Source organism: Pelophylax lessonae (assembly GCF_965119305.1).
Source record: "Pelophylax lessonae genome assembly, chromosome: 11".
Lineage (NCBI taxonomy): Eukaryota > Metazoa > Chordata > Amphibia > Anura > Ranidae > Pelophylax > Pelophylax lessonae.
Window position 1 is genome coordinate 192,690,374 of NC_138778.1, and position 27,161 is coordinate 192,717,534.

At 45.6% G+C, this 27,161-nt stretch overlaps 1 protein-coding gene across 2 annotated transcripts in view; it reads left to right on the top strand.

Annotated features, from left to right (window-relative positions):
• Nucleotides 1-27,161, top strand: part of GNAS (GNAS complex locus) — a 385,873-nt gene that overhangs the window by 306,357 nt on the left and 52,355 nt on the right. For both annotated transcript variants that reach the window (XM_082271589.1, XM_082271590.1), the window contains exon 5: nt 4,363-4,460. In XM_082271589.1, the coding sequence (XP_082127715.1) occupies nt 4,363-4,460 (98 nt within the window). The remainder of the gene's footprint in view (nt 1-4,362; nt 4,461-27,161) is intronic.

The window sequence follows — 27,161 nt, forward strand, 5'->3', positions numbered from 1 at the left end:
GTATGGGGCTGTGTAACCACAGACTGGTCAGGGTGCCCATACTGACCCACAACCAAAAGCGCCTACAACGGACATGTGAACATCAAAACTGGACCACAAAGCAATGGAAGGCGGCGAACCTGGTCTGATGAATCACGTTTTCTTTTACATCATGTGGATGGCCGAGTATGTGTGTGTCTTATACCAAAAATTCGAAACAAACAGAAATCACTCTAGTAGATCAAATGATAGTAGCTGGCAAAAGCAATTCGAGTAAATTGTGTACAGAAATGTAAATTAACATTGCTGCACTTATTGTTACAAGTGAAGATCATGAAAACCAATATTGTGTCTTTAATATATGAAAAATAAATTAAAAAATGCCGATATTAGTCCCAAATAAGTCCAAATCAGTAAAGGGTGTAATTGAAAAAAAGTTCTTTCTGCCACCTTAAGTTTAGAGGACTCATAGGCCTCTTTCACACGGGCGTTCTATATGTCCGTATATCATCCCATTTTTTTGCGGATGATATACGGACATAATGTATGTCAATGGCATTGCGGATGACCATCCGCTGACATCCGATTTTCGTCCTTTCAGTTTTGTTCCGTTTTTTGGAACGGAACAGAACCCTATTTTTTCTTCAGTTTAAACGGAAAGGACGGTAAATCGGATGTCAGCGGTGTCATCCGCTGACATCCGCAATTGCATTGACATACATTATGTCCGTATATCATCCGCAAACGGATGGGATGATATGCGGACATACGGACCGGATGACACAAGTGTCGTCCATGTCCGTAAAAAAAAAAAAAAAAAAAAGTGCCGGAGCGGATCACAATACAGTCCGCTCCATGTGAAAGAGGCCTTACAGGAACAAATAGACCCTTTGTGTAAAAAGAGTCACATGAGCTTGCAAGTGAATACATCTGTAGAGGACCTAATGTCGCCTTCAAATAATTCTGCTGGATTCTTTCATTCTTCAGGATGTACGTGGCTGGACCCCTCCATTTCAGGTTATGTGGGAGCAGAAAATAGTACTGGACTGTCTGTGCAGGGTCCATTTTGTTCCAGTAAAAGTCCTGTGCAGGGTCCATTTTGTTACAGTAAAAGTCCTCTAAACTTAAGGTTGTGGCACACTGGTGTTAAAAGCATCCATTCCAGGCAGAAAGGACTTTTTTCCCTCACTCTTTACTGATTTGGATTTATTTGGGACTATTGTCTGCAATTTTTTATTGTATTTTTCCTATATTAAGACACCATATTTTTTCTTATGATTTTCACTTGTCACAAAGAGTGGCAATGTACATTTTATACATGTGTGTCTCGCTTGCCTGAAGAAATGGCAGCAGGATGCAGTTCGGGAAGAAGGCGAGCTGGCGGAGGCAGTGTGATGCTTTTGGCAATGTTTTACTGGGAAACCTTGGGTCCTGCCATTCGTGGATGTTACTTGGCACATACTAACTTCAGGGAAATGGTCACAGGAGTGCACTTATTTTTTCAGTACTGTGACCAAGATTCGCAGGTCACAGAGTAGCTCCAGGCTCTGGATGTATACGACAATGTCTGAATCCACCCAGATGCCCGACCGGCGGCTGGTTTTGCCTCTCGGTGCACAGCTAGCTGCTTTTGTTTCTTCCACAGCCCCGCGCTCCAGTGCTCAGTGTTGACCTCCACGTAAGTAAGCGCCTAGGTGGGAGGATGCCGAATAGGGTATTTCTGTTGCAGTTCAGGTTGTTTTGCATTCTGCTTTGTATTTACAGTATTTTAGGCACTTGTAAAAATAAAAAAAAGCTGTACAGCAAGGATGCTTGAGAAATGCAGTGTATTTTTTTTTTTTTAACACAAAGTATTGTCGCAAACACCCTGCTCGCCCCCCGATTACTCCTTTTGCTACCCAGCACAGACCCCCACCATATCTACATTGCCCAGTTACCTCCATTATGTGCTCTGGCACCCTGCATACAAACCACATAACGTCCATGCCAGGAAGCTGCCTCCCTGCCGAGGGTTCATCCGGTCTCTGGCCAATCTGCCTCCCTGCTGTGCCTGCATGTGGATTCACCACTGTGTACAGGTCTTTAGACACTCTCCGTTGTCTTTGTCTCAGGGCTCTGTGGCACCATACCATCTTTTCTAAGGATTGTTTGTTCTCCATTGTCCTGCTGCAGAATTAATTTTGGACTGATCAGACACCTCCCTGATGGTAATAAGTGACGGATAAGCATTTTCCTGTACTATTTATCATTCTCCCTAAATCCACAACTCCATGTGTTTGCATTGAAACTCCAGACCCACAAGAACCTTAACTGTTGCCTGCAGACACCTATCCTTCTCTCTAGGCCTTTGGCGGAAAAAAAACATTGTGTTACAACCAAATACTTTCACTTTGGGCTCCTGTGTCTTGAACATTGGCTGTTGTTTTCTGCACATTGGTTCTTGCATTTTTCTTGGGATAGGTGGGATTCTTGGTTTTTATCAATATAGTTATATATATGTTTGTTGTCTATACCAACCCCCATGCTAGCCTGCTCGGCAATGATACATCCCACACTTTTAAAGTGTCCTTGCTGGCAATGCATATAGGCAGATGTTACGATGTCTTCCTATCCATTTACTAATGCTAGCAGAAAAAGGATTAAAAATGGTTAATGTTAAACTCTGAGTTTAGTTACACTTTAAAATGGGAGTAGCATTTTGATCAGATTTTTGAAACACTGCTAGTGTTTATACTTTTTGTTCCTTAACATCCCATTTGTTTAGAGCTGATATTTCATGATTGCAAAGGTTTTCTTTTAAGTAACACTGGTTAAGGCTGGCCATACATGGAGCGAATTTCTCATGGTTGCAGGATATAAATTTGCTTGATTCCCCCATCAACACAGGCAGTGTTGATGTGGGAATTCCTCCTGCCAGGCCATTGTCTTTTGGCAGAGTGGGTGCAGTGGAAACAATCCCCACGGGAGAAGACCGTGATTGTCTCTGGTGGTTATAGCAGCCGCTAGCAATAATCACAAGAGAATCGTGCAGGCTGGTTGTACCCAAGTTGATCGATCAACTTGGTACATTGAGCCTGCTCATTAACAGTTCAAATTCGATTCGAACCATGTATGGCCAGTATAACCTTGTTGTCCTTCCTAAGGAAGCCTGCCAGTGTGGAAATAAAAGAGCTGCCATTGTTAACTTTGTTTTTTGAAAGTGCAGGCTGTAGGGCTTCTATCCTGATCCTTGCTTTAAATTGTTGGTTCACCTTTACAGAAAAAATGTAAGTGTGAACCAACAACACCCCCAATACCTGTTCTACTTACTTCTGGGGTTGCTGAGCTGTCAGCACCCCCACAGCCACTCCAGCAGTCCTGGGACTCGACATTCATGCTCTTTTTGGTCAGCACTTCCAGGATGGACCATATGGATTCTCATTGGTCAGCATCAGCGCAGGGTGGGGGGATCTTTTGGGAGATCTAATGTAAAGCTGTAAAAAGGAAAAGAGGGAGAGGACATGCCCCTATCAGAAAAAAACTGGACTTTATAGGAAGTGGGGTTGTCACCGAGATGAGCACATACACGTACAGTATGTATCATAAAAGATAACTTTTATTGTATAAACCTGATTAAAAAAGGTCTACAATTTTAAGGAAAAAAAAAAACCCGTACAAACACCCATAGCAAATGGCTTTAGCTGTTATACATATCCAGTGCTTGCAGAATGACATTAAGGTCCAATGCATTTCCCAGAATACTTTCTCCACTTCTTCAGGGTACTTATATGTGCATCTACATTCTTAAAAAGATTTGAAGGGAGGAAAAACGTACATCAAAAATTCATTAAAAATAGTTATTATTCATCACCACAATACACTATTAACACCTCCAGGTGCAAATGGATCAGTCCGGCTCATACGTTGACCAACTGGCCTCTGGTCGGAGCTTAGGGCATGGTCTGATGTACACTGGACCACATATCCGAGATAATGCAAAGCAGCCAGATTGTTTTACATTAAAAAATTAGCAGGCTGACGGCTTTTACAGGTTCAGGCACAACCTCCTAAAGATGCAACTCTAGGCCTGCCACACACCCCTTTTTAATGAATTGGATGACGTGCAGTGCATCCAGGCATCGGGGCACTGCACATCATCCGCCTAGGCAAGAAGGGAGGATGGGGGACCTCGCTGAAACTTCTACATTAAAAAAAAAAAAAGACAGTTTTCTGTAGCAGAGTGTGGGGGAGTGATGGAGAGGAGGAAACATTCATTTTAAAGGTTAAGAGCCAGTTTAGGTCAGTTTTAATGCAAAATGCTTCACATTTGGTTGCAGTTAAAGAACATCAAAGCTCTAGGTGTCTTTGCAAAGTGTAAACTTTGACTGTTTTACTCTTTTTCAGGAGTTCTATGAACATACAAAAGCGCTCTGGCAAGATGAAGGTGTGAAGGCCTGCTACGAGAGATCGAACGAGTACCAGCTCATTGACTGCGCACAGTAGTAAGTGTCCCCCCTCTTTACATCATGCTTGGTTAGGCTATGAGCTGTCTTCACTTGGGTCCACAACATTGCTTGTTATGCCGTGATGGGTAAATGGGAAGGCATTTTGTGGTCTCTGCAGAGAAGACCTTTTAGTTCATTGCCTTAGTTTGTACCTTGAGCTCATACAGGGACGCACGCTGCATGTGGAGTCTTATTAGTGTAGACTGGCCCTTTAAAAATAAAAGTAAATAAAATGATGAATCTAGGTGTCTTGTGACACATAACTCCCTATGTCTATACACTGGCCATATGGATGGACATAAGATGATCGTTACAGTAGTTGAATGATTTTGACCCAGTTGGATTGCAATTTCTTTGATGGCACCAGCGGCCTGGTGGAAAAAGTCAGAGAAATAGCGTTTGGGTGTGTTAGCCTCTGTCAGGGTCTTTTTGATGTTTGTTAAACGTGTATTGGTGTCTTTTACAGTCATGGATCAGAAAGATGTACAGGATGCTATGTAGTGCTTGTGCCCTTTGTAACGTGTGTTTTATTTATTTTTTTCTTTCTTTTAATTAATGCTAGTTTCAAAATAATCAAAATCTTTATTTAAATATACCCCATAGTCTTTCTGTGGTAGAAGTAGAGTCCATTGGTAGGTAAAAAAAGTAGATGTTTTTTGCAGGTGAAACAGCATTTACAGACTTGTGTGTCTCTTTTTGAAAAGTTTTCTTCCTGAGGACTTTCTGAAAGCTCCTTTAAGTGTTTTTTAATTCTAGGCTGTGTGCATTGCAAGTAAGGCTAACAAGTGGCTCTTTCAGTATATGGCAGCATAAATGAAGCAGGGGGCTGTAGTAGGAGGTAGCATAAGTAAAAGGGACAATAGTGTGTATTGTTTCCTGGGTGCTGGTGTCCCAGCAATCACTGCCGCACAGCCTCCGCATGAATAACTGACATAGTCCGGGAGTCCTACATGTGACGGCAGCCATAGTCCTTATCCTATCAAAACCATTCTGCCCCATTGCTGTACAATTAGAGCTTATTGGAGTTAAGGTATACGTTTTTAGTTAATACTGGTTGTTAAAAAAAAAAAAAAAACACATGTCTAGGTGGTTCATTCACCTGAACAAATACTTATCCAAGCACTTTTTGTCCCTATACTCATCCGATGTGATTTGAGGAAAACAAAAAACTTTTCTGTGATCGACTGTTAAAAGGACCGCATGTGGCTACGTCTGTGCCTCATATCTGAGGATTTTTCGGGAATCAAAAATATTTCTGTTCCCATAAAAACCAACTGGAGCTTTTTATTCTATGCTTTCTGTGATGACCATGTGATGGTGGGGGAACTGGCACAGATGTAGTAGAGTGATAGTTAAAACGGAGCTACAGTCCCTGAAGGGAATTTTAAGTCAGCAGCTACAAAACAATAGCTGTTGACTTTTAATAAACAGCCACTCGCCTGTCCCTCAAACCAGCGGTGTGCTCTATGGCGCTGCGCTTTGTGACTGGTCCCGAAGTCTTCTGTGTCCCAGAATACTTCGGATGGAGGAGGAGAACTTCTGCTTCCATTCGTCTAAGGCATTGGAAGTGAGTGTGTACCTACTCCCCCCCCCCCCCCCCCCATCCCCCTTAAAAGCTCCATATCACCAATAGGAGCCGGGAGGGAGGCCTTAAAGCGGAACTTCCCCTTTTAGGTGGAGCCCCACTTTAAACTCCAATTTCTAGGAACTACGAGCAATCGGACTGTGCCTAGATCATTGGCCGGATCATCTTTCCTTCCAGTGCACATTCAATCAGACAATGCCACGGCCATGGCTTATGTCAATCACCAGGGGGGAACAAGAAGTGTCCTGGCGGCTCTGGAGGTAGCTGGCATTCTAAGCAGGGCAGAACAGTTCGTTCCAGCCCTCTTCGCCATATACATTCCCGGGGTGGAAATTGGCGGGCGGATTACCTCAGTCAGCAGGTGTTGGACCAATGAGTGGTCCCTTCATACGGAGGTGTTTCATCAGCTATCTCCCCGGTGGGGCACCCCCGAGGTGGATCTGTTGGCATCTCGGCTCAACAGCAAGCTGCAGAGGTTTGTGGCTCGGCCACTGAATCCTTTGGCGGACGCCACAGACATGCTGGTGGCCCCGTGAAGTAGTATCCGTCTGATTTACGCCTTCCCTCCTCTCAAGCTTTTGCCATGACTTCTACGCAGGATCGAGGCAGAAGCGATTCTGATCATCTTAGTTGCTCCCGACTGACCTTGCCGGGCTTGGTACGCCGATCTGGTGCGGCTGGTCGCCAATGTTCCTTGGCAGATCTGCTGTTCCAAGGACCGATCTTTCCTCCTGCTTTACAGTCGCTGGCTCTGACAGCTTGGCTGTTTAACACCAGGTGCTGAAGAATATGGGTTTATCTGAGTCTGTGGTTCCTACACTGTTGAAAGTTAGGAAATCTGCCTCTAGGCAGATCTACCATTGTACGTGGAAGACGTACATTGCGCGGTGTGAGTGTCTTGGGGTTCTTCCTCGTTTCTTCTCGGTGGCTCGGATCTTGATATTCCTTCAATGGGGGGGTTGAACAGGAAATGGCCAGGTATCGGCTTTGGCGGTCGTCTTCCAGCGACCTTTGGCCACACACACTCCCAGGTGCGTACCTTTCTTCAGGGTGTCCAACATTTGGTTCCTCCAGTGTGGCCTTTGTTGCTGCCTTTGGATCTTTGATGCTTTCAGGTCTACACAAGCCTCCCATTGAAAATATTCAGGAGATTCCCCTGCTTACGCTGTCCCAGAAGGTGGCTTTTTTTAGTGGCTATCATCTCTACACATAGGGTGTTGGAACTGCCGGTGTTATCCTGTCGTTCACCTTACCTGGTGATTCACAGGGATAAGGTCGTTCTTCGCCCTTGTCCGCCGTCCCTTCCAAAGGTTGTCTGATTTTCATTTGAATAAAGACATTGTGTTGCTTTGGATTTGGTCTTGACAGTAAGGGTGTACCTGGCAGCTAAGGATTCTTTCAGGAAGTCAGACAATCTTTGTGCTCACAGATGGACCTCGAAAAGGGTTTTCCGCTTCCTCTGCTACCATTACCAGGTTGATCAGACAAACGGTGATTCAGGCCTTTTCCATCAGGCATCAAGTTCCTCCTTTCCCTGTCAAGGCGCGCTCTACTAGGGCGCTTAGTGCCTGCTGGGCTTTCTGTCATCGGGCGTCCATAACGCGGGTTTGCAAGGCGGCCACCTGGTCGTCGGTGCACACTTTTACAAAGTTTTATAAAATGGATGTGTTGGCATCTGCGGATGCTTCCTTTGGCCGCAAAGGTTTTGCAGTCTGCTGTTTAGAGGACCTGATCCTCTTTGAGGGTGTGTTGGTTTTTTTTCAGGTGGGTTCCAGTTGTTTAGTTGCGCTCCTGTTGCCTGGTTGGCTAATGATTTAGCCTTGGGAGTTTTTTTTTGTTCCCACCCCTCATGTTTAACACTGCTTTGGGATGTCCCAATAGTTATGAATATCAGGAGCTGTGTCCTTCAAAGAATGAAAGTGAAAATAGGATTTAGGACCTTAAAATCCATTTCTCTAATATACATTGACGAACACAGCACCCACCCTTCTGTGGAGTTATAATTCTCCTGACACTGCTTGTAACAAAACGGAGTGCCTATAGCAGAGAGAGACAATACGAGGCACCAAATCGAAAAGTGCGAAGTGCTAAATAAATAATTGGTGGTAATAAATTAATATTTTTTTTTAAAATTCTATTTGAGTTTAGCACAAAGAAAAACAAGGCCATAAGGGGCATACCCCAGCCAACCAACAAGCAAACAGTACAAAAACATAAAAACAGAAAACACCCACCCAAAACTTCCCTCAACCATACTGCTCAGTACCCTCCATCAAAAAAGGCATTGAAAAAGCAAGAAAGTCCACTTCAGAAACATTAGTCTCCGTTCTCTCCCCCCATGGTCCCGCCAGAGTTCAGACTGTGTCAGGCTCTGAGGCCCGCTCATCAACTGTGGATCTGGAATCCACCCAGACCCGCCAGACCTTTTCATATTTCTTAGGGCAATTCCTAGAGATATAAGTCACCTTATAGAGCGGAACTACCGCATTAATCAACCCCTTCCAGAAGCCCAAAGTCGGAGGGTGAGGAGATTTCCATTTAAGGACTATGGCCTTCCTAGCATAGAACAGCAAGATTCCAAGAAGGGTCCTTGTCGCCCTGGCCGTCGCCAACTGGTCTACCAGGCCAGGGAGACAGACCCCCACCGTCAACGGGACCGAGGCCAGACCGGATACAAATTGAGTCACCTCCAACCAATAGGAAGCAATCTGCGGACAACCCCAGAAAACATGAGAGAAATCCGCAGAAGCGCAAGGTAATAATTGAATATTATATATAATAAATACCAACATTTCATATAGTGCAAAAAATTCCATCCAATATAGGAAACGTATATAAAAATACATCCAGTCCATAAATTCATAAGGTGCAACAGTATTATTGCCGTGCAGAAAAATTCCACTACAAAAATTGACATAAGGTGCTTTGCAAATCTTCTTAAGGCGCTTGTGCCTAAAATGTTCCTTCACCCATTAATACGGGGATGACTCACCAGCAATCGCAGGGCCTCCAGGACCCAGTTTGCTCTAAATTTTGTATCCGGCTCCTTGGATATATAGTAGATAGATGGTCTCCTTGTGTTCACAATGGATTGCTATGCACTTATCCCCTCAATCAGGATATTGTTGCTGTTTCCCAACAAAATAAAAATATAGGATTGCGCAATAACGTTTTTAAAAGCTTTATTATACACAATAATGGATAGTACACGCACATTTTATTGTGCCAAACGGCACCTCCAAATAGCGGAGAGCAAAATAGTGTGTGAATGCCGCTCGGTATCAGCATGCGTTCCAACAGCGGTCGGAAATGAGGAACCTGAAGTGATCACCGAACCAACCTAAATGCATTTTGTGATGTCTTTATACACTGGGTACGAGTAACCAAGCCTTGCTTTCATCTTCAATGTTCGGTGGCCATTGAAAAACCAAACCTCGCTCCAGCTCTAAAGATCTAATGATGTGTTTGAAGGCATATTCCAGCTTTTTATAAAAAAGAAAAAAATTTACCCACATTGATAAAAAAAGCACATTCAGGCCTGAAGGGCATTGCAACCACAATGAGTCTCCTAACCCTCTTTCTTTAGCCACAAAACTGTATGGCGATAAAGAAGTACCACTTTTTATAGGGCTGGAGAAAGTATTCGATGGACTAAAAGTTATGAGTCCCTCTCCCGCAGTTGCAAATGTTTAATGTTAGCACTTGTTTTGGTCATAACCATCTAAGAAGGGATTTCCCCCACTTTGGACAGATTTTGCTCCCTGTTGTGTATATGGGACAGGGAAGTAAAGGGATGGCCACAAATAGACACAGATGGCAAAAAAGAAACAGCTTAAACAGAATTCAGAATGGCGGTGTATTAAATATATACCTCTGATGCAGCTAGAGTGACCTGCGAAACCCTCATTTCCATCATCCTGGGAGGCTTTCCTAAATTTCCTCTTAATGGACCAGGCCACAAGTATACTATATACGGATAAACTGGACTACATGTGCCTCATGGGATGGACTGGATCATCTAAGCCTGAAGTGGATATTATCAAGACAACATGGGCCTTTAGCTGGTGTCTCCCTTGACATGCAACTACAGTTTATGCTATATAGTGCTTGGCTTTTTCAATTTCCCCTGACAAGAAGGTTATGGTTGCTTATTGGGAAAAGCTCAGCACACATGTATTTATCCATATACAAAAATAAGTCTGGTTGAAGTTTAAATCTAATGTGGGACTTTTTATGCCATATTTCTGGATACTTCATGAGACCTGGTTGAAATCAAATTTCTATTTGGGACTCTCTAGGCTACAGCATATTTCTGGATACTCCATAAGAACATTGAGGATATCCTATCCCTTTGGGAAGATACTAGTCCCTATTTAGCTAGGGACACACACTTTTCTTGGGGAGGGTGCTTTTTTTTTTTTTTTTTTTCTTTTTCTTTTTCTTTTTCTTTTTTTTCTTTCTTTTTTTTGTCTTTTTCTTTCTTTTTTTTTTTTCTTTTTTTTTTTTTATACAATACATTACCTGACCAATTATGTTTTAACTAAGTGTGTTTTTTTTTTTTTTTTTGGGTCATGTATTCTATATTTATATTTTGTAATATGAATAAGATATGTTGTATACAGATATGATGAGGGGTTGTCTCCCAGGTCCCGTAGGTTTTAATTGGTAATCTTCGGAGGATCTTGCAAATAAGAAGTAGAGCCTTAAGGGTTTTTTATTATATAGTTTTAATTAAAACTGACATGAGTGTTAACCATTGCTTGCTCCATTCCAAGGTAGAGAAAGAAAATGGGCTTAAGCCCCCTTTCACACTTATGCGACCTAAAAGTCGTGCGATTTTTCCCGCAATTTTTTTCGCCGCAATTTTGACTGGAGTTGAAGCAATGCCTATGTGTTTGGAACTAAAATGCATTAAAATTGGCCCAAATTAGTGCAGAAATATGAACGGTACTCATTGGAAATCATGGCGTACGACTTGTCATGATGCGACTTTGTAGTCCCAAGTCGCAGGACAAGTTGCACAAGTGTGAAAGGGGCCTTAATTATACTTTAAGCTTTCGATCAAAAAAAAAAAAAAGAAAAAAAAGCCACTATGGTCCATAGCGGTCTAATGTCTACTATCAAGGCAGTTGTGTCAAGTATGGCGTGGAGTCACGATGTCGGGATGTTTTTTTGAAGACATGGGGGGGGGGGGGGAATCTTCTTGTATAACCAACACTTTGATCATATGTAGCTGGCCTCTCTCAGGATCAAAAGTCTAAAAGCCCATGTCACACCATCTTATTGTGGCATGCAGGACAAAAAGGTTTGCTGTGTTCCAGGCTTTAGGTGTGCGTTCCTCAGGTCCGTAGTATTTGCTGGCTGTGTTTTTTTGGTGCATTTCCTACATCTACTGTGTATAATGGGAAGGTAGGCTGTGATTCTGTTGGTACTATTGTAATGGTGGTTTTCGAGGTGCACCGAATGGAAATTTTGGTGACAGAACCAAAAATATAGAATGCACTTGGCCAAAAAACAAAAATTAGAAAATTTTTATATTACAAAAATGTATATATATATTTTTATTATATATAAAAATGTATTTGACTTTTTAATTAATATTATGAATTTAAATGAATATGAATTGGTCGGCCAATATTGGCACCTTTAGCGCAAGAAAAGCTCAAGAAAAATATATCCCTTTTAAATTCTATGTATGTCTTTAGACTGGTTCATTGTGCTTCCATTGTGGTGATAAAAACCTGCTTGCTGTATATTTGGTCACTTAGAAAACTGCACTAAAAACGCACCTCCCTGTTTAAATGCAGTTGAAAGCGCAGCAAGAACACATCTATAACCCACCCATGTTACGTTTTTTATGCGGTTGTCATATGGCGTATTAAAAACAAACTATAAGCACAGTATAATCGTGGCGTGCGTTTTAGGTGCCATCATTGTCACCTTTTTATCTTATCAGCAAAATGCAGTTAACACCATTTTCGGCTAGTAGGTTTCAGCTGAATGGAAAGGAAAAAATCTTAGGAGTCGCCGCTGTACTAACAATCCGATGTTAGTACAGCAATCTCCCCTGCTGTGCAATTGGGTTCTGTCAGCAGGACACGCCCTCGGTCACCACTTTTAAGCCAATGGCTGACCTGAAGACAGTCGGCAGACCTTTTTCGTTCATGCCCCTTCGACATAAGCCAGCCTGGCGGACCGGCTGCGGTACACATGGACCAAATATCAGCTGGTTTCTGTTGAATGGGCCAATGCCACCCGATGATTGGCCCGCGTTTATTAGATATTAGGCTATGCACAGATTTTCGTTCAAAGGTTGAAAAAAAATCATCAGAACATTCTTGCCATCTTTGAATGGACTAATTTCACTGAAAAGCCCTTAAAATTTCCTACAGACCTTCTATTTGAATGACTTACCAAGCATATTGAACAGATTTTGTTACAATATGATTATGTACAATTTTTCCTCAAAGTCAACCACATTCATAGTCTGAATTTTTCATCCTCTTCCTTTTGATTTCTGATCACTGTGGACAAAAACTAAAGTTGATTTGACTACATTAACCTTTCGAAAACCAAATGAACATTCTGAAAATGAACATTTTTGGACAAAAAACTGCAATCCTGGTGTATTGTAAAGTTATCAGCCACTTTTTATTATACTTGCAAACCGTAAGGCTGGGTTTACACTTATGCAAACTGGATGCGGGTTTCCCCTCATCCCAGTGGCGTAACTAGAACCTTCAGGGCCCCGATGCAAGAAGCCATAAAGGGCCCCCCGGACGGGGCCCTTCCCTCCCAGCCTGGTGGCGGAACGCCAGGGCCGGTCGCAAGTGCAATGTTTGTGTGGTAGTTCTGCCATTGTTGTCAGTAGTGTTTTTTTTTTTAAATTACATTTTTCTACCATTTTCTTTGAATAATATTGTAAAAAAAAAAAAAAAAAAAATTAATAAACAGACTGACCACAGCGTGCCCCCTTTCAATACAGACTGACCACAGCGTGCCCCCTTTCAATACAGACTGACCACAGCGTGCCCCCTTTCAATACAGACTGACCACAGCGTGCCCCCTTTCAATGCAGACTGACCACAGCGTGCCCCCTTTCAATGCAGACTGACCACAGCGTGCCCCCTTTCAATGCAGACTGACCACAGCGTGCCCCCTTTCAATGCAGACTGACCACAGCGTGCCCCCTTTCAATGCAGACTGACCACAGCGTGCCCCCTTTCAATGCAGACTGACCACAGCGTGCCCCCTTTCAATGCAGACTGACCACAGCGTGCCCCCTTTCAATGCAGACTGACCACAGCGTGCCCCCTTTCAATGCAGACTGACCACAGTGTGCCCCCTTTCAATGCAGACTGACCACAGCGTGCCCCCTTTCAATGCAGACTGACCACAGCGTGCCCCCTTTCAATGCAGACTGACCACAGCGTGCCCCCTTTCAATGCAGAGAGACCACAGTGTGCCCCCTTTCAATGCAGAGAGACCACAGTGTGCCCCCTTTCAATGCAGAGAGACCACAGTGTGCCCCCTTTCAATGCAGAGAGACCACAGTGTGCCCCCTTTCAATGCAGAGAGACCACAGTGTGCCCCCTTTCAATGCAGAGAGACCACAGTGTGCCCCCTTTCAATGCAGAGAGACCACAGTGTGCCCCCTTTCAATGCAGAGAGACCACAGTGTGCCCCCTTTCAATGCAGAGAGACCACAGTGTGCCCCCTTTCAATGCAGAGAGACCACAGTGTGCCCCCTTTCAATACAGACTGACCACAGCGTGCCCCCTTACAATACAGACTGACCACAGCGTGCCCCCTTACAATACAGACTGACCACAGCGTGCCCCCTTACAATACAGACTGACCACAGCGTGCCCCCTTTCAATACAAACTGACCACAGCGTGCCCCCTTTCAATGCAGAAAGCCAGTGCACTTACCTGCAGCGGCGGCTTCTCCTCGAGTCATCCCGCCTCCTCCTCGACCAATGGCATGTGTTCGCCTTTCGGCCAACCCAGAACTTGGACCCGCTTGCTGATTGGCTAGGAGGAGGATCCGTGTGACAATAGCGAATTTTCATTCGCTATTGTCACACAAATGGGTGGGCTCGGGGCGAACTGCTCTGTGCCCCGGGTCCACCCTTTTCTGAAGCTTTTCTGTGACTTGCACTGTCAGGACGGAGCCATCGGCTTCTTCTGACAGCTCCGCTGGCATACACAGGCTCAGCGGCACGGGGGGGGGGGGCTGGACGCAATGATTGTGCGGGCCGCAGGTTCCCCACCCCTGCATTAGGGGGTTAAAACAGGCGGTGAGGAGGCAACATATTGCCTTTTCACCTCCTGTCAAATGCCTCTGAAAAGCGAAATGAGCATGGATCGCTTTTCAGAGGGATAGCATTTTCTTGCTGGTACTATGAACAAGCTGTAAAAAAAAAAAAAAATAGTTCTGATTGTACACATATATGGGGTCAGGATTAAAAGTAATGTGCACATACACACATAAACGCACATGTACACACATACACACACATATACATACTCATATATAAGCACATATATACACACACACATGCGCATATATATATATATATATATATACACACACACACACACACACACACACACTACATACATACAGTACATACATACAGTACATACATACATACATACATACACACACACACACATACAGTACACACATACATGCATACATATACATACATACATACATACATACATACATACATACATAAATGCACATAGAAAGCCTTTTCTTTAAAACGGAGAGAGAGAGAGAGGACAGTACCTTCTTCCTGTAACTTCCTGCCGGGTATTGCACTGTAGGGGGAGGCAGAGAGCACAGCACACACTGCTTTCACTTTCCTAAGGGAGACCAGCTTCCTCGATGCCGATTTACAGTTCGGCTGAGGATCGGGGAGCTCCGGTCTCAGCTGCGGTTGCCGCTCCTCATATCTATACATACAGGGGGCCCTCTCAGGCCCCCTGCAGCATGGGGCCCGGTCGCCATGGCGACCCCTGTAGGTCCGCCCTTGCCTCATCCAATTTGCATGACAGGAGAGTGTGACTGAGTCTCAGTGAAGCTGGTTTACACCGCTCCGGGGCAGATGCTGCCTGAACTGGGAAAGGGTCCTGTGTGCACCTGTGTTTCGTTTTCAGGTCCGAATTCAGGCAAAAATTCTGACCTGATTCGCACGTGAAATGGAGAACAGGGACACACAGACCCCTGCTGTGAGCTACGGTCGCAGCTAGTGTGAGCCCAGCTGAAGAAGGTGAAATGCATCTCCCTGAATGCTTTTTTAAAACAATCATTTTTCTAGGTCTTTACAGAAGTATCTTGCCCATCAAGTGCAGTAGAATGCTGTTTTGTAACCCTAAGTAGTACAAAGTATGGTTGTTTTTTAAGCTGGCCATACATGGTTCAAAATTCGGTCAGTTAAGTAATGAGCTGTTGAATTTCGATTCATGTGTGGTCACTGTGATTGAACAGATTGCTTCTGTTAAACCACCCTGTTTGTATTTTTTCACCCAATCGGCACCAAGCTGTGCATTCTGGCAGCAGGGAAGTCTACAATGAGGATTCCCCCATCCACACCGACTGGTTTAACAGAAAAACTTACCCGCATATTGACCAGATATTTCTAAAACAATAAATAAGCCAAATCAGATGCCTGCACGTACTTTGATGACTTGTAGATATGATCAGAATAAACACATGGGCATGTTGTATCACAAGAACTTGATTAACAGTTTGGACTGATTAGAGATCATGCAAAGAGCAAGAAGTATAGTCATCCTGGAGCAAAACCAAAATGCAGTGGATTAAAGTTTCACTCCTGTCAAGACATTTTGGGGTGTTTAGTAGTTTTCACATAGACTTTGGAAAGAGAACCATTGTCCGATTTATCTCCGTTACTTCCTTTTCTGGAGACACAACGGAGTGTTGTCAAAGTAACAGGTACACACACTCATGCGGCTGTTTTTATAATTTAATCATTACATCTTCACAAAAATGAATAAGTAGTTCTCCAGATAATGCTAATGTGATTGTGGATCCCTTATAATACCATCTTAGTTAGCTTACATTTCTGGAATAGTGGATTTTTAGGAGAAGAATCTCTTCTTTGGAACAACGCACTGTTTGGCAAAAAAAAGTTTTTTCGGTTTGGGAGGACGATGGCACAAGCAGATTCCTCTATCCACACAATCTAGGTGGATGGAGAAACCCCCCATCGGTGCAGTAAGAATACAATGGTCAGCAGTTGCAGCCGCTGATTGACAAGTTTTTTTTTTTTTTTCTAATTTTCCAATGATCGACTCCTGTAGAGCAGGGATGATGACCGCACATTGATCAAATTATGATCCATCTATGAACCGCTTTTTGGCATGGCTCTATTGTAAGATCTAAGTGTAGATCTATTTTAAAGTGGAAGTTCAGCCAAAAACTAACTCTAAATCTACTGACAGACACATTCTAAGACTAATCTATCGAACTGTGTAAAGCAACAATTGCTGTACATTGCTTTTCTGCAGCCGATCCGGTCTTCAGCGACCAGATGCTGTGTGGCAGAGACAGCCAACAAGAGCTGGGAAATGCCAGGGAAGGGACATCACCCATAGACTTACTACCATGTTTCCGTTGTCGGCTGCCTCTCCTACACACTTCCACACAGAAGCCGCCACTGACCGCTTAGTGAGATACTGGATCCGCTGCAGAAAAGGTATGTATAATGATTTCAATTTCATTCATTGACGAACACAGCTCCAGATCTTTCTTACCCTTGGGTTTATGCTGCCCCCTACAGGAGTAGGGACACTAGGGGAAAAAAGTTTGACTACGCCTATCGGGCAGTCCCAGGGGGTATTCTCCCACTTCCAGCTATAGGTCTTCAGTTTTTTGTTTTTTTTTGCCTAGTCAGGAGTAAGAACCTAGTTCCTTGCTGGGATCTCTGGTCCTAGGATTTTTTTCCTTTTTAAACTGAATTTTTTCTTCCTTTTATTATTTTCTGTTCCTGTGAGAACCACAATCAACTACCAGATTGGGCTACGGACTGGATATCCTAGATCCTTACTGTCTTCCCAGTCTGGCCAGCGAGCGCGACCCGACCTTAGCTCCGCGCTACGTTGGCTGCGACATAGCCCCACTGAATGGGGGCTGGCCGGCGAGTTAAACGCCTCGCGAGGACGCATAGCCCTGGTCATGGCCTGAGTGGCAGCGGGCCTCTGGTCTGCAGCACTCCCATTCCAAGGTGGTGCGGCAGTCTGCCTGAAGCGGTGCCCGCCCGGTGCCAGGGTGTGGTGAGTAGTGTCGTCCCCCCTTCCCCCCCTCCCTTCTGAGGGCGCTTTGTGCTGGTTCAGAAATTTCAAGTGGAGTCCATTTGCACGGTAGTGGCATCCCTTCATCAAGGGGATTTCCTGGCCTCTATCGATATCAAGGACGCTTACCTTCATATCCCAATATATATTGGGCATCAGCATTTCCTTCACTTTGCCGTGGGCAAGGAGCACTATCAATTCGTGGCGTTTTGACTTTGGTCTCAACATAGCTCCTTGGGTGTTCACAAAAGTTTTGGCCTCGGTGTTAGCATTGCTAAGGCAGAAGGGGATTGCAGTACTGGAGTACTTCAGTACTGGAGTACTTGGACGACCTCCAGAGTCTCCAAATGCCGTAAAAGACAGTCTGGAAATTTCTTTGTGAGCTCTGCTTGAGTTTCGGATGGAAACTGAATTTCCAAAAATCTGTTCTGGTCCTGTCCACGAAGCTGGACTATCAGGGCCTGACCCTGGACACGGTCTCAGCCCAGATGTTTCTTTTGGAGGAGAAACTCCTGAAGTTGCAGGATGCGATACAGCTCCTGTTGTCCAGCCGGCGGTCATCTCTCAGAACTTGTATGCAAGTGCTGGGCTTGATAGTCTCCACCTTCAAGGCGGTTCTGTTTGCTCAGCTCCTTAACAAAACTCTGTAAAAGGAGATTCATGCCAAATGGAACAAGAACCCACAGTCTCTAGACAATCTGATCCTGTTGAGCCGGGTTACGAGGGGATCCCTGTTCTGGTGGCTCCCCTCTCCGGCGCTTTGACAGGGAAAATCCTTTCTCTCCCTGGTCACCACAGATGCCAGCCTGTCCGGGAGGGAAAGTGTCTTGGGCATGGATTGTGCTCCGGGGGTTTGGACTCTGAAGGAGTCCAGCCTGCCGATCAATAGCCTGGATATTCGGGCGATCAGGCTTTGCCTTACCCAATGGACAGTTCGTCTTCAGGGGCGCCCGCTAAGGATTCAATAGGACAATACCACGGCCGTGGCATATGTCAATCATCAAGGGGGTACCAAAAGTGTGTCCTAGCAGCCCGGGAAGTATTCAGCATTCTAGGTGGGCAGAATGGTTTGTTCCAGACAACTCTGCTGTGCATATTCCAGGGGTAGAAAATTGGCAGGCGGACTACCTCAGTCGGCAGAGGTTGGATGAGGGAGAATGGTCTCTTCACCAGGAGGTATTTCATCAACTGTGTCTCCGGTGGGGGACTCCTGATGTGGACTTGTTGGCCTCTCATCTCAACAGGAAGGTGCAGAGGTTCGTAGCAAGGTCTCAGGATCCTCTGGCCGATGCCACAGATGCTCTGGATGCTCCTTGGGGCCAGTATCGTCTGATGTATGAATTTCCCCCCCTGATAACTCTTCTGCCAAGACTTCTACGAAGGATCGAGGCAGAAGGGATTCTGGTCATCCTAGTGGCTCCTGAATGGCAGGTCCTAGTATACAGACCTAGTACAGCTCGTCGACATTGTCCCTTGGAGACTTCCTGTCAGAGGAGATCTGTTGGATCAAGGACCAATCTTCCATGTTTTACAGTAGCTGGCTTTTCCAGGTTGGCTGTTAAAAGCATGGTGCTGAAGCATAGAGGGGTGTCAGAATTGGTGATTTGCACACTGTTAAAAGCTATAAAATCGACTTCTAGGAAGATTTATCATAGAGTGTGGAGGGTCTCCATTGCTTGGTGGGAGTCTTGGGAGGTCTCCCCCTGTTCCTTTTCGGTGTCTCGTGTTTTTGAGTTTCTCCAAAGATGTGTAGATCAGCTTTTGGCCTTGGGTACCACCAAAGGCCAGATTTCGGCCCTGGCTATTTTCTTTCAGCGCCCGTTGGCAACTAATTCCTTGGTTCACACCTTTGTTCAGGGGGTCCGCCACCTGGCTCCCCCGATGAGATCTCCGTCACCTCCGTGGGACCTTAATTTGTTGCTATCGTTTTTTCAGAAAACGCCTTTTTGAAAATATTTGTGAGGTTTCTCTGCTTACTGTCAAAAAAGATTTCTTCTTGGTGGCTATTACTTCTGCACTCAGGGTGTCTGAGTTGGCTGCGTTGTCTTGTCGTTCACCCTATCTGGTGGTTCACAGAGACAAAGTGGTGCTTCATCCTTCCTAAAGTCGTCTCTGGTTTCCATTTAAATGAGGACATTGTGCTGCCTTCCTTGTGTCCTAAGCATCCTGAAGAGATTGCCTTACATTCTTTTGATATGGTTCAGGCAATCGGTGTACCTGGCGGCGACTGAGTCGTTCCATAAAAATAATTATTTTTTTGTCCTTACAGATGGACCCCGTAAGGGGCTGGCCGTGTCTGCTGTGACCATTTCTAGATGGATCAGGCAGACGGTGGTGCAGGCCGATTTTCATTAAGGGTCAGGATCCTCCTTTCCCTGGTAAGGCACATTCTACGATGGTGCTTAGTGCCTCTTGGGCCTTACGTTGTCAGGCGTCAGTAGTGCAGGTTTGCAAGGCGGCCATTGGGTCGTCCGTGCACACTTTCACAAAATTTTATAAGGTGGATGTGTTGGCATCTGCAGATGCTTCTTTTGGCTGCAAGGTTTTGCAGGCCGCTGTTGGAGAGGATTATTGCTCTTTTGAGGGTGTTTTTTTGTCAGGTTAGCTCCAGTTGTTCCTGGTTGGTCCTGTTTTACCTGGTTGGCTATGTTTATCCTTTGGTAAGTGTGTTTCTTGTTGTGTTCGTCCCACCCCTCATGTTGACACTGCTTTTGGACGTCCCAAGGGTCAAGAAGATCTGGAGCTGTGTCCGTCAATGAACGAAAGAGAGAACTGGATTTTTGTCTCATCGTAAAATCTTTTTCTGTGATGTTCATTGACGGACATAGCACCCAACCCTCTATTGAGTTGGGTTTTATGTTCAACTGACACTGCTTGTTACAAAACTGAAGACCTATAGCAGGAAGTGGCAGCATACCCCCTGGGACTGCCCTATAGGCTTAGTCAAACGTTTTCTGCCTAGTGTCCTACTACTGTAGGGGGCAGCATAAACCCAAGGGTCAAGAAGACCTAGAGCTGTGTCCGTCAATGAACAGCAGAGAAAAAGATTTTTACGTCAACACAAAAATCCAGTTTTCTCTATCGCTCATTGACAGACGTAGTCCTCGGTGATTCAACACCCTCGGGTTATGCTGCCCTCTACAGGAGTAGGACTAGACGGGAAAGAAAACGTTCTGGCCACACCCTAGGGGCAGTCCCAGAGGGTATATCCTCTCACTTCCTGCTCTAGCAAATCAGTTTTTTTTCTGTCTAGTTAGGAGTAAGGACCTAGATACCTTGCTGGGATCTTCGGTCCTGGCAGGATTTTTTTCTTAGAAAAGATTTTTTTAGACAGCTTTTTTCTCCAGTGTTCCTGTGAGATCTTCAAGCAAGAAAGCTGAACTGGGCGACGGGCTGGATGTTGAGATCCAGTGGTCACCCCAGTTCAGCCTACGAGCGCGTGCAGGCCATAGCTCCGCGCTGGGTCGGCCGCGACATAGTCCCACTGGACGGGGACTGACCCTGCGAGTTAAACGTCTCGCTGAAACGCCAAAGACCATGAGTCACGGCGTCCGTATTGGTCAACAGCCCTCCTACCTCGGTGGAGAGGGGTACTGTCAGGAGTTGGCGCCCGCCTGGTTCCGGTATGGTGAGTAGTATGTTCCCCCTTTCCCCCTGACGGGTCTTGTGGTGAACGCGGGCCCCTCTCTGTAATGGTAAGGATGGGTTCCCCTCTATCCTATAACATGTCACAGATCCCCCTAATTGAGTGTGATTTTTGTGTACAAGAAGCCAGGAGGCTTGGTTTGGGAGCTGACAATCTAATTGTAAAGATGTGAAAATGATTGTAGTCAGTGGCAGTACTAGAACTTTACTGTGATAGTATAAGGTATCCTACCTGTCGGTAGCCACAGGGCGATGTCTATACATGTATACTGCATCCCAGATCATTCCTCCAGCTAGCAGATGCCTCCCGACGGCCACGGACCGCATACGGCCCGCCAGGGTCCGGTACCGCCGACCACGCTGACCACCATGAGGGTGAAGGGTTGTGAGGCCGAGATCCCTCTGCAGACATGCCGCTATTCTGTGCAGGCCGCTGCCATTGTCTGGTAGATCGCACGAGGCCGCCATTTTGGTGTAGCCTCGTGTCTCCAGCATGGGGGCGGCCATGTTTGAGGTGACTCAAACACCTCATGGAGCCAGGGGGAGGCGCCGGCAGGCGTGTTAAGGGGCGGAGCCGCCTCCTTTACCCAGGAAATAGGGCCAAAGACTTCCTGTCTGTAACAGGACAGCACTGAGCAAGCTGATGAAAACTTCTGTGCATCAGGGATGAGCCTTGGGGTCTCTCTCTCTCTCTCTCTCTCTCTCTCTCTCTCTCTCTCTGTGGGGTCCAAAAAGGCAGGTAACACTGAGGGGCGCTGTTGCGACTGGGGGACACAAAAAAAAAAAAAAAAAGTTTTTTACTTTGTCATTTTTTGTCGCTGGCAAGTGTCCTGTATAATCATTGACCCTGCCGCATAGGTATCCCCACCTGATCCCCTCAAAGTGGCCGCAGGACCCTCCAGTACCCCACTTGTTTTTAATGCATTATCGGCAGTTTTGGAGTCTTTGGTATCCCGGGTGGAGGTGGCCTGTCAGGGACGGGGGTCAAGTAGCGACCCCCGCCTACCCCTATTGTTTATCAGATACTTCAGATACAATGCAGTTGCAGGTCCCTCCTAGGGGGCTGTTGTCTCAGGTAATATCTCCTCAGCAGTGAGGAGCACGTTTCTGCCTCCGCCATAGCACAAGAGTGGTGGATGCACTAGTTGTGTCCATCCGGGAAACCTTTAGTCTTGAGGTTACACCGGCAGAGGTAGCTGAGACTGAGATTCCTTTTTTGGTACTTGTTAGCCTACCAAAAGGGCGAAGGATTTTCCTTTACCCAAATGGGGTCGTTTTGAAACGAACCCCTGTTATTTCCAAACGCATGGCTAGGTGCTATCCGTTTTGAGGAATTCCTCTTTATAGGATAGACGGTACCACCTGCTGTCTTGCCACAGACTGTTAGGATAAAAGGACCTCGTAACTAACGAGGACCTTCCTTTTCTGCTCATAAGAGTTGTTCGTTCCGCGAGGGCGGGCGATAAGGCGAAACCCTCCAAAGCCCCTTTAGAGGGGTTTCAAAGGGCGCTGGTCGGGTAAACAAAGAGTCCGGCTCAGCCAAGCCTGAAGAATATAGCCTGATGCGCCCCTACCCATCTCTGGGGTGGGGGGGTTGTCTTCACCGGTTTCTGGAGGACACAGGATCGAGTTTCGATCACTTCCACCGGTGCGATTCTTCCCTTCTAACATTGAATGGTTTCAGGGGTTCTATTCGAACCTATTCACAATGCCCAGGAAAGAGGGCAAGGTGCGTCCAAATCTGGACTTGGGAAGAGAGAGTCCATCCGTACAGTGGTGGCCTCCCTGCATCAGGGGGATTTCCTGGCGTCCATAGACATTTAGGAGGCCTATCTTTATATCCCCATCATCGCAGGACATCAGCGTTTTTTCGCTTTCCCAAAGATCATCCCTGGTTCCCACCAGGAGACTGAACTATCTGGGCCTAAGGTTGGATACATCCTGGGCAAGAGAGTTTCTCCTTGCGGAGAAACTCCAGAAGGTTCAGTCAACGATTCGGATGTTGCTGTCCGTCAATTGGCTGGGACTGATGGTGGCCTTCTTAGAGGCAGTACCGTATACCCAGTCTCATACCCAAATTCTCCTGAAGGAGATTCTTTTTTAATGGAATCAGAATTCCGATTCCCTGGACAATCGGATCCGGTTGAGCGAGCGGACCAGGAAGTCTCCGATGCTCAACCAGGGGAAGTCATTTCTTCCGATAGTATCCAGATTACCAATAGGGTATCGGAACTGAGAGCGATCAGATTTTGTCTGATTTACTGGATCGAGCAGCTCTAGAGCAGCCCGATTCAGATCCAATCGCATATGGCCTCTTCATCCAGAGGTTTTTCACTAGCTGTCCCTTCATTGGGACATCCCGGATGTGGATCTGTTGGCACCTTGGCTCAACAGGAAGGTGCGGAGGTTTGTAGCTCGCACTGCGATCCTCTAGCGGACGCAGCAGAAACGCTAATCGTCCCGTGGGGGCAGTATCAGCTACGGCATGCCTTCCATCCTCTCAAGTTGCTGCGGGAACTTCTTCGCAGGATAGAGGTGGAGGGAATTCCAGTTATTCTGGAAATTCCGGACTGACCTCGTCAAGCCTGGTACGCCGACTTGGTGAGGCTAGTCGCGGACGCTCCTTGGAGACTTCCTCTCAGGGAGGATTTGCGGTCTCAGGGACCGATCTTCCATCTTGCTTTACAGTCGCTGGCTTAATGGCCTGGCCATTGAGACCCAGGTACTGAAGGACAAGGGAGTGTCAGCTTCAGTTATTCCTGCTTCCAGTTAAAGCAAGGAAAGCGACTTCCAGCACATGGAAGTCTTATATTGCGTGGTGTGAATCTCTTGGATTTCCCCCACATACCTATTCGGTGATCCGAATCTTGGTCTGTCTGCAACAAGGGGTTGAGCAGAAACTATCCTTGAGCACGATTAAGGGTCAGGTTTTCGGCATTAGCAATCTTCTTTTTAGAAACCTTTGGCTAATCATTCCTTGGTGCGGAATTTCATCCAGGGGGTGCGACAGCTGGCTCCGCCAGTGCACGCACCCTTACCGCCTGGGATCTTAATTTAGTGTGGTCGGTTCTTCAGAAACTTCTCTTTGAAGATATCAGGGAGATTCCCTTGCTTACATTATCCCAGAAGGTGGCCTTCTTGGTGGCCATTACTTCTGTACGCAGGGTGTCAGAACTGGCCGCATTATCCTGTCGTTCCCCAGATCTGGTGGTTCATAGGGATAAGGTGGTTCTTCTTCCGAATCCATCCTTCCTTCCTAAAGTGGTTTTCGTAAGACGGACTCACTTTTGTGATCACGGATAGCCCTTGAAGGGGATTGCCTGCGTCTTCCGCGACCATATCTAGATGGATCAGTCAGACGGTGGTACAGGCTTATTCTATTAAGGGTCGGAATCCTCCGTTTCCTGTTAGGGCGCACTTCACTCGAGCGCTCAGTACTTCCTGGGCCTATCGCCATCAGGCGTCAGTGGTCCAGGTATGTAAGGCGGCCACCTGGTCGTCGGTACATACCTTTACAAAATTTTATAAGATTGATGTGATGGCATCGGCGGATGCCTCATTTGGCCGCAAGGTTTTGCAGGCCGCAATTTGAGGAGACCGGTGGTCTACCTCGAGGGTTTTTTTCTGTTGAAAAATTTCTGTTGAGTCTCATCACTGAGGATGAGCATGGTAAACTTCTAGTTGGCACCGGTTGGGCCTTCTAGATTGGATTTGATTTCCATTTTCCCACCCCTCATTTGTGGTACTGCTTTGGGACGTCCCGAGGGTGTTGAATCACCGAGGACTACGTCTGTCAATGAGCGATAGAGAAAAATGGATTTTTGTAAAATCTTACCGTAAAATCCTTTTCTCTTAGCTCATTGACAGACGTAGTACCCGCCCCTCTGTTTTTGAGTTGGGTTGGGTTAAATTCTCTAAACACTGCTTTGTGACATAACTGATTTGCTAGAGCAGGAAGTGAGAGGATATACCCTCTGGGACTGCCCCTAGGGTGTGGCCACAACGTTTTCTTTCCTGTCTAGTCCTACTCCTGTAGAGGGCAGCATAACCCGAGGGTGTTGAATCACCGAGGACTATGTCTGTCAATGAGCTAAGAGAAAAGGATTTTACGGTAAGATTTTACAAAAATCCATTTTTTTGCTTTACAGGGTTAGATTGTTTAGTCTTACTTTTTGGCTGAACTTCTACGTTTAAAGTATTTGTGTTGTGTGGTATGATATTGGTTAAAACAGTTAGGCTTTATGTGCATGGGACATTTGAAAACCTCTTCTGAGCGCTGGAACTTGACAGCTAGTAAACTTTTTTAAAAAAAGCCTGTTTTGGCCCTTTTACATGCCGTGTTCAGCAGCGTTCATGACTGTTTTAGTTTAGAATAGTTTTTTCCCAGATTGTACTGATCGGTATGCCCTCCCAAATACCTAAAATGTAGGTCTCTCTCGCTCTCTGTCAATGGTTCTGGAAAGTCTGTTTTTTTTCCACATTGCACATGGTCAGAAATGTTTCCCCATTAAAAACGAAAACACTATTTACTACGTTTAGACACCTTTGCACGCTGTTACAACCGTTTGGTCTTTTTAAATGCCAATAAACATCTGTCCTGGTCGCAATTTTTTGCTTTTAAAAAAAGTGCCACTAAACGACTATAAACTACATGTACTACAGTCTACATGTACAGATAAGATAACCTAGAGGAGAGTTTGGGGGCTGCTGAAAAAGACGCCCAACTTCTCCTAAACGTCAGTTTATTAGCAGCAGTATACATGAAGCTTAAGGCTCGGCTCACATTGATATTCGGTGGGAACACTGCGAATCCACTGCGGGTTCCCGCATCGCACCTGACTCGCAGACAGTTCAGTACAAAGTTAATTACACCCCCAGATCAGATCGCAGTGTGAACTGTCAATTTGGACAGGAATCAGATCGCATGGGTGTGAACAGCCATGTGATCCGATTCTGGTGCAGACCAAAAAAGGGTCCTGCACGAGTTTGGTCCGAACGCAATGCAAACTCAGCAATATGATCTATATGGCAGAATTTGCATCGCACGTGATCTGCACAGCAGTGCGGTGCGAATTACATGCAATGTCTGACATCGCTACAGTGTAAACCCTTAAGGTGTGTCTTTGATGTTGTTTGTGATTGCTAGGCATTAATACTATCTACAAAGCCAAGGAAACAAATAGTGTCAACTATTGCTGATAGCCAGGTACTTGCCCTTTTTAGAAGCAGATGTTGAAAACGCCAGCCTCCATGGTTATCTCAAGATGTTTCCTTTTCAAGGGAATCTGCCATTCTGCCCATTCAGGCGCTAAAGTGACAGCCCCTCCCCCAAAACACATGTATGTGCCTTTGTTGTTCTGCCAATTGCTGTATCCATTTGGAGGCAACCAAATTGTGTTCTAGGGGGAACACTGGACAGGAAGTCAGCGGTGTGTTGGAACATAAGGGCTCATACACACGATTTTTTAAAAAATAAATAAATGCTGCAATAGAACAGTAAATTGTATAGTATTTTACAAATTTGAACACTGCATTGGTGGGCCCATGCTTTTACAGCACATAAAATTGTGCTCTGCAAAGATTTGGAAAATGTGTGTTCATGGTCAGTATTTTTGTTTGTACATACATAAAATTGAACAAGAATGGTAGAAGAATTTTGTGGATGTGTAGGCTTACGTGTCTCGTGTTTACAGGAGCACTTTGCTGACCAATAGGCTTCATTCACACCTGATCGTGGGCGTAATCGCCGCGATTTCAAATTGCTGCAAAATGCGGAACGCATTTGCGATGCCATTACTTCTTATTGGCACCCTAAGTGTGCCACAATTTTGCTGCAATTGTTGCGCAGTAAACCGCACTGCAATCGCAACGCACAGCGCTTGTCACTCAAAAAGTAACATGAGCTTATTTTGGACAGCAGTGTTGCAATTTGCCACGATTGTAGCCTGATTTACTGTGCGACAATCATGGCGTAATTGGGGTGCCATTAGAAGTAAAGGCATCGCAAATGTGCCCTGCAGCGATTTGAAATCGTGGCAATTCCACCCGCAATCTGGTGTGAATGGAGCCTTATATTGGGCGTTGTTTTTTCTTTTTTTTTTTTGCACAGGATCTTGTTGCCAGCCTCTGCTAGTAAAGTCGAC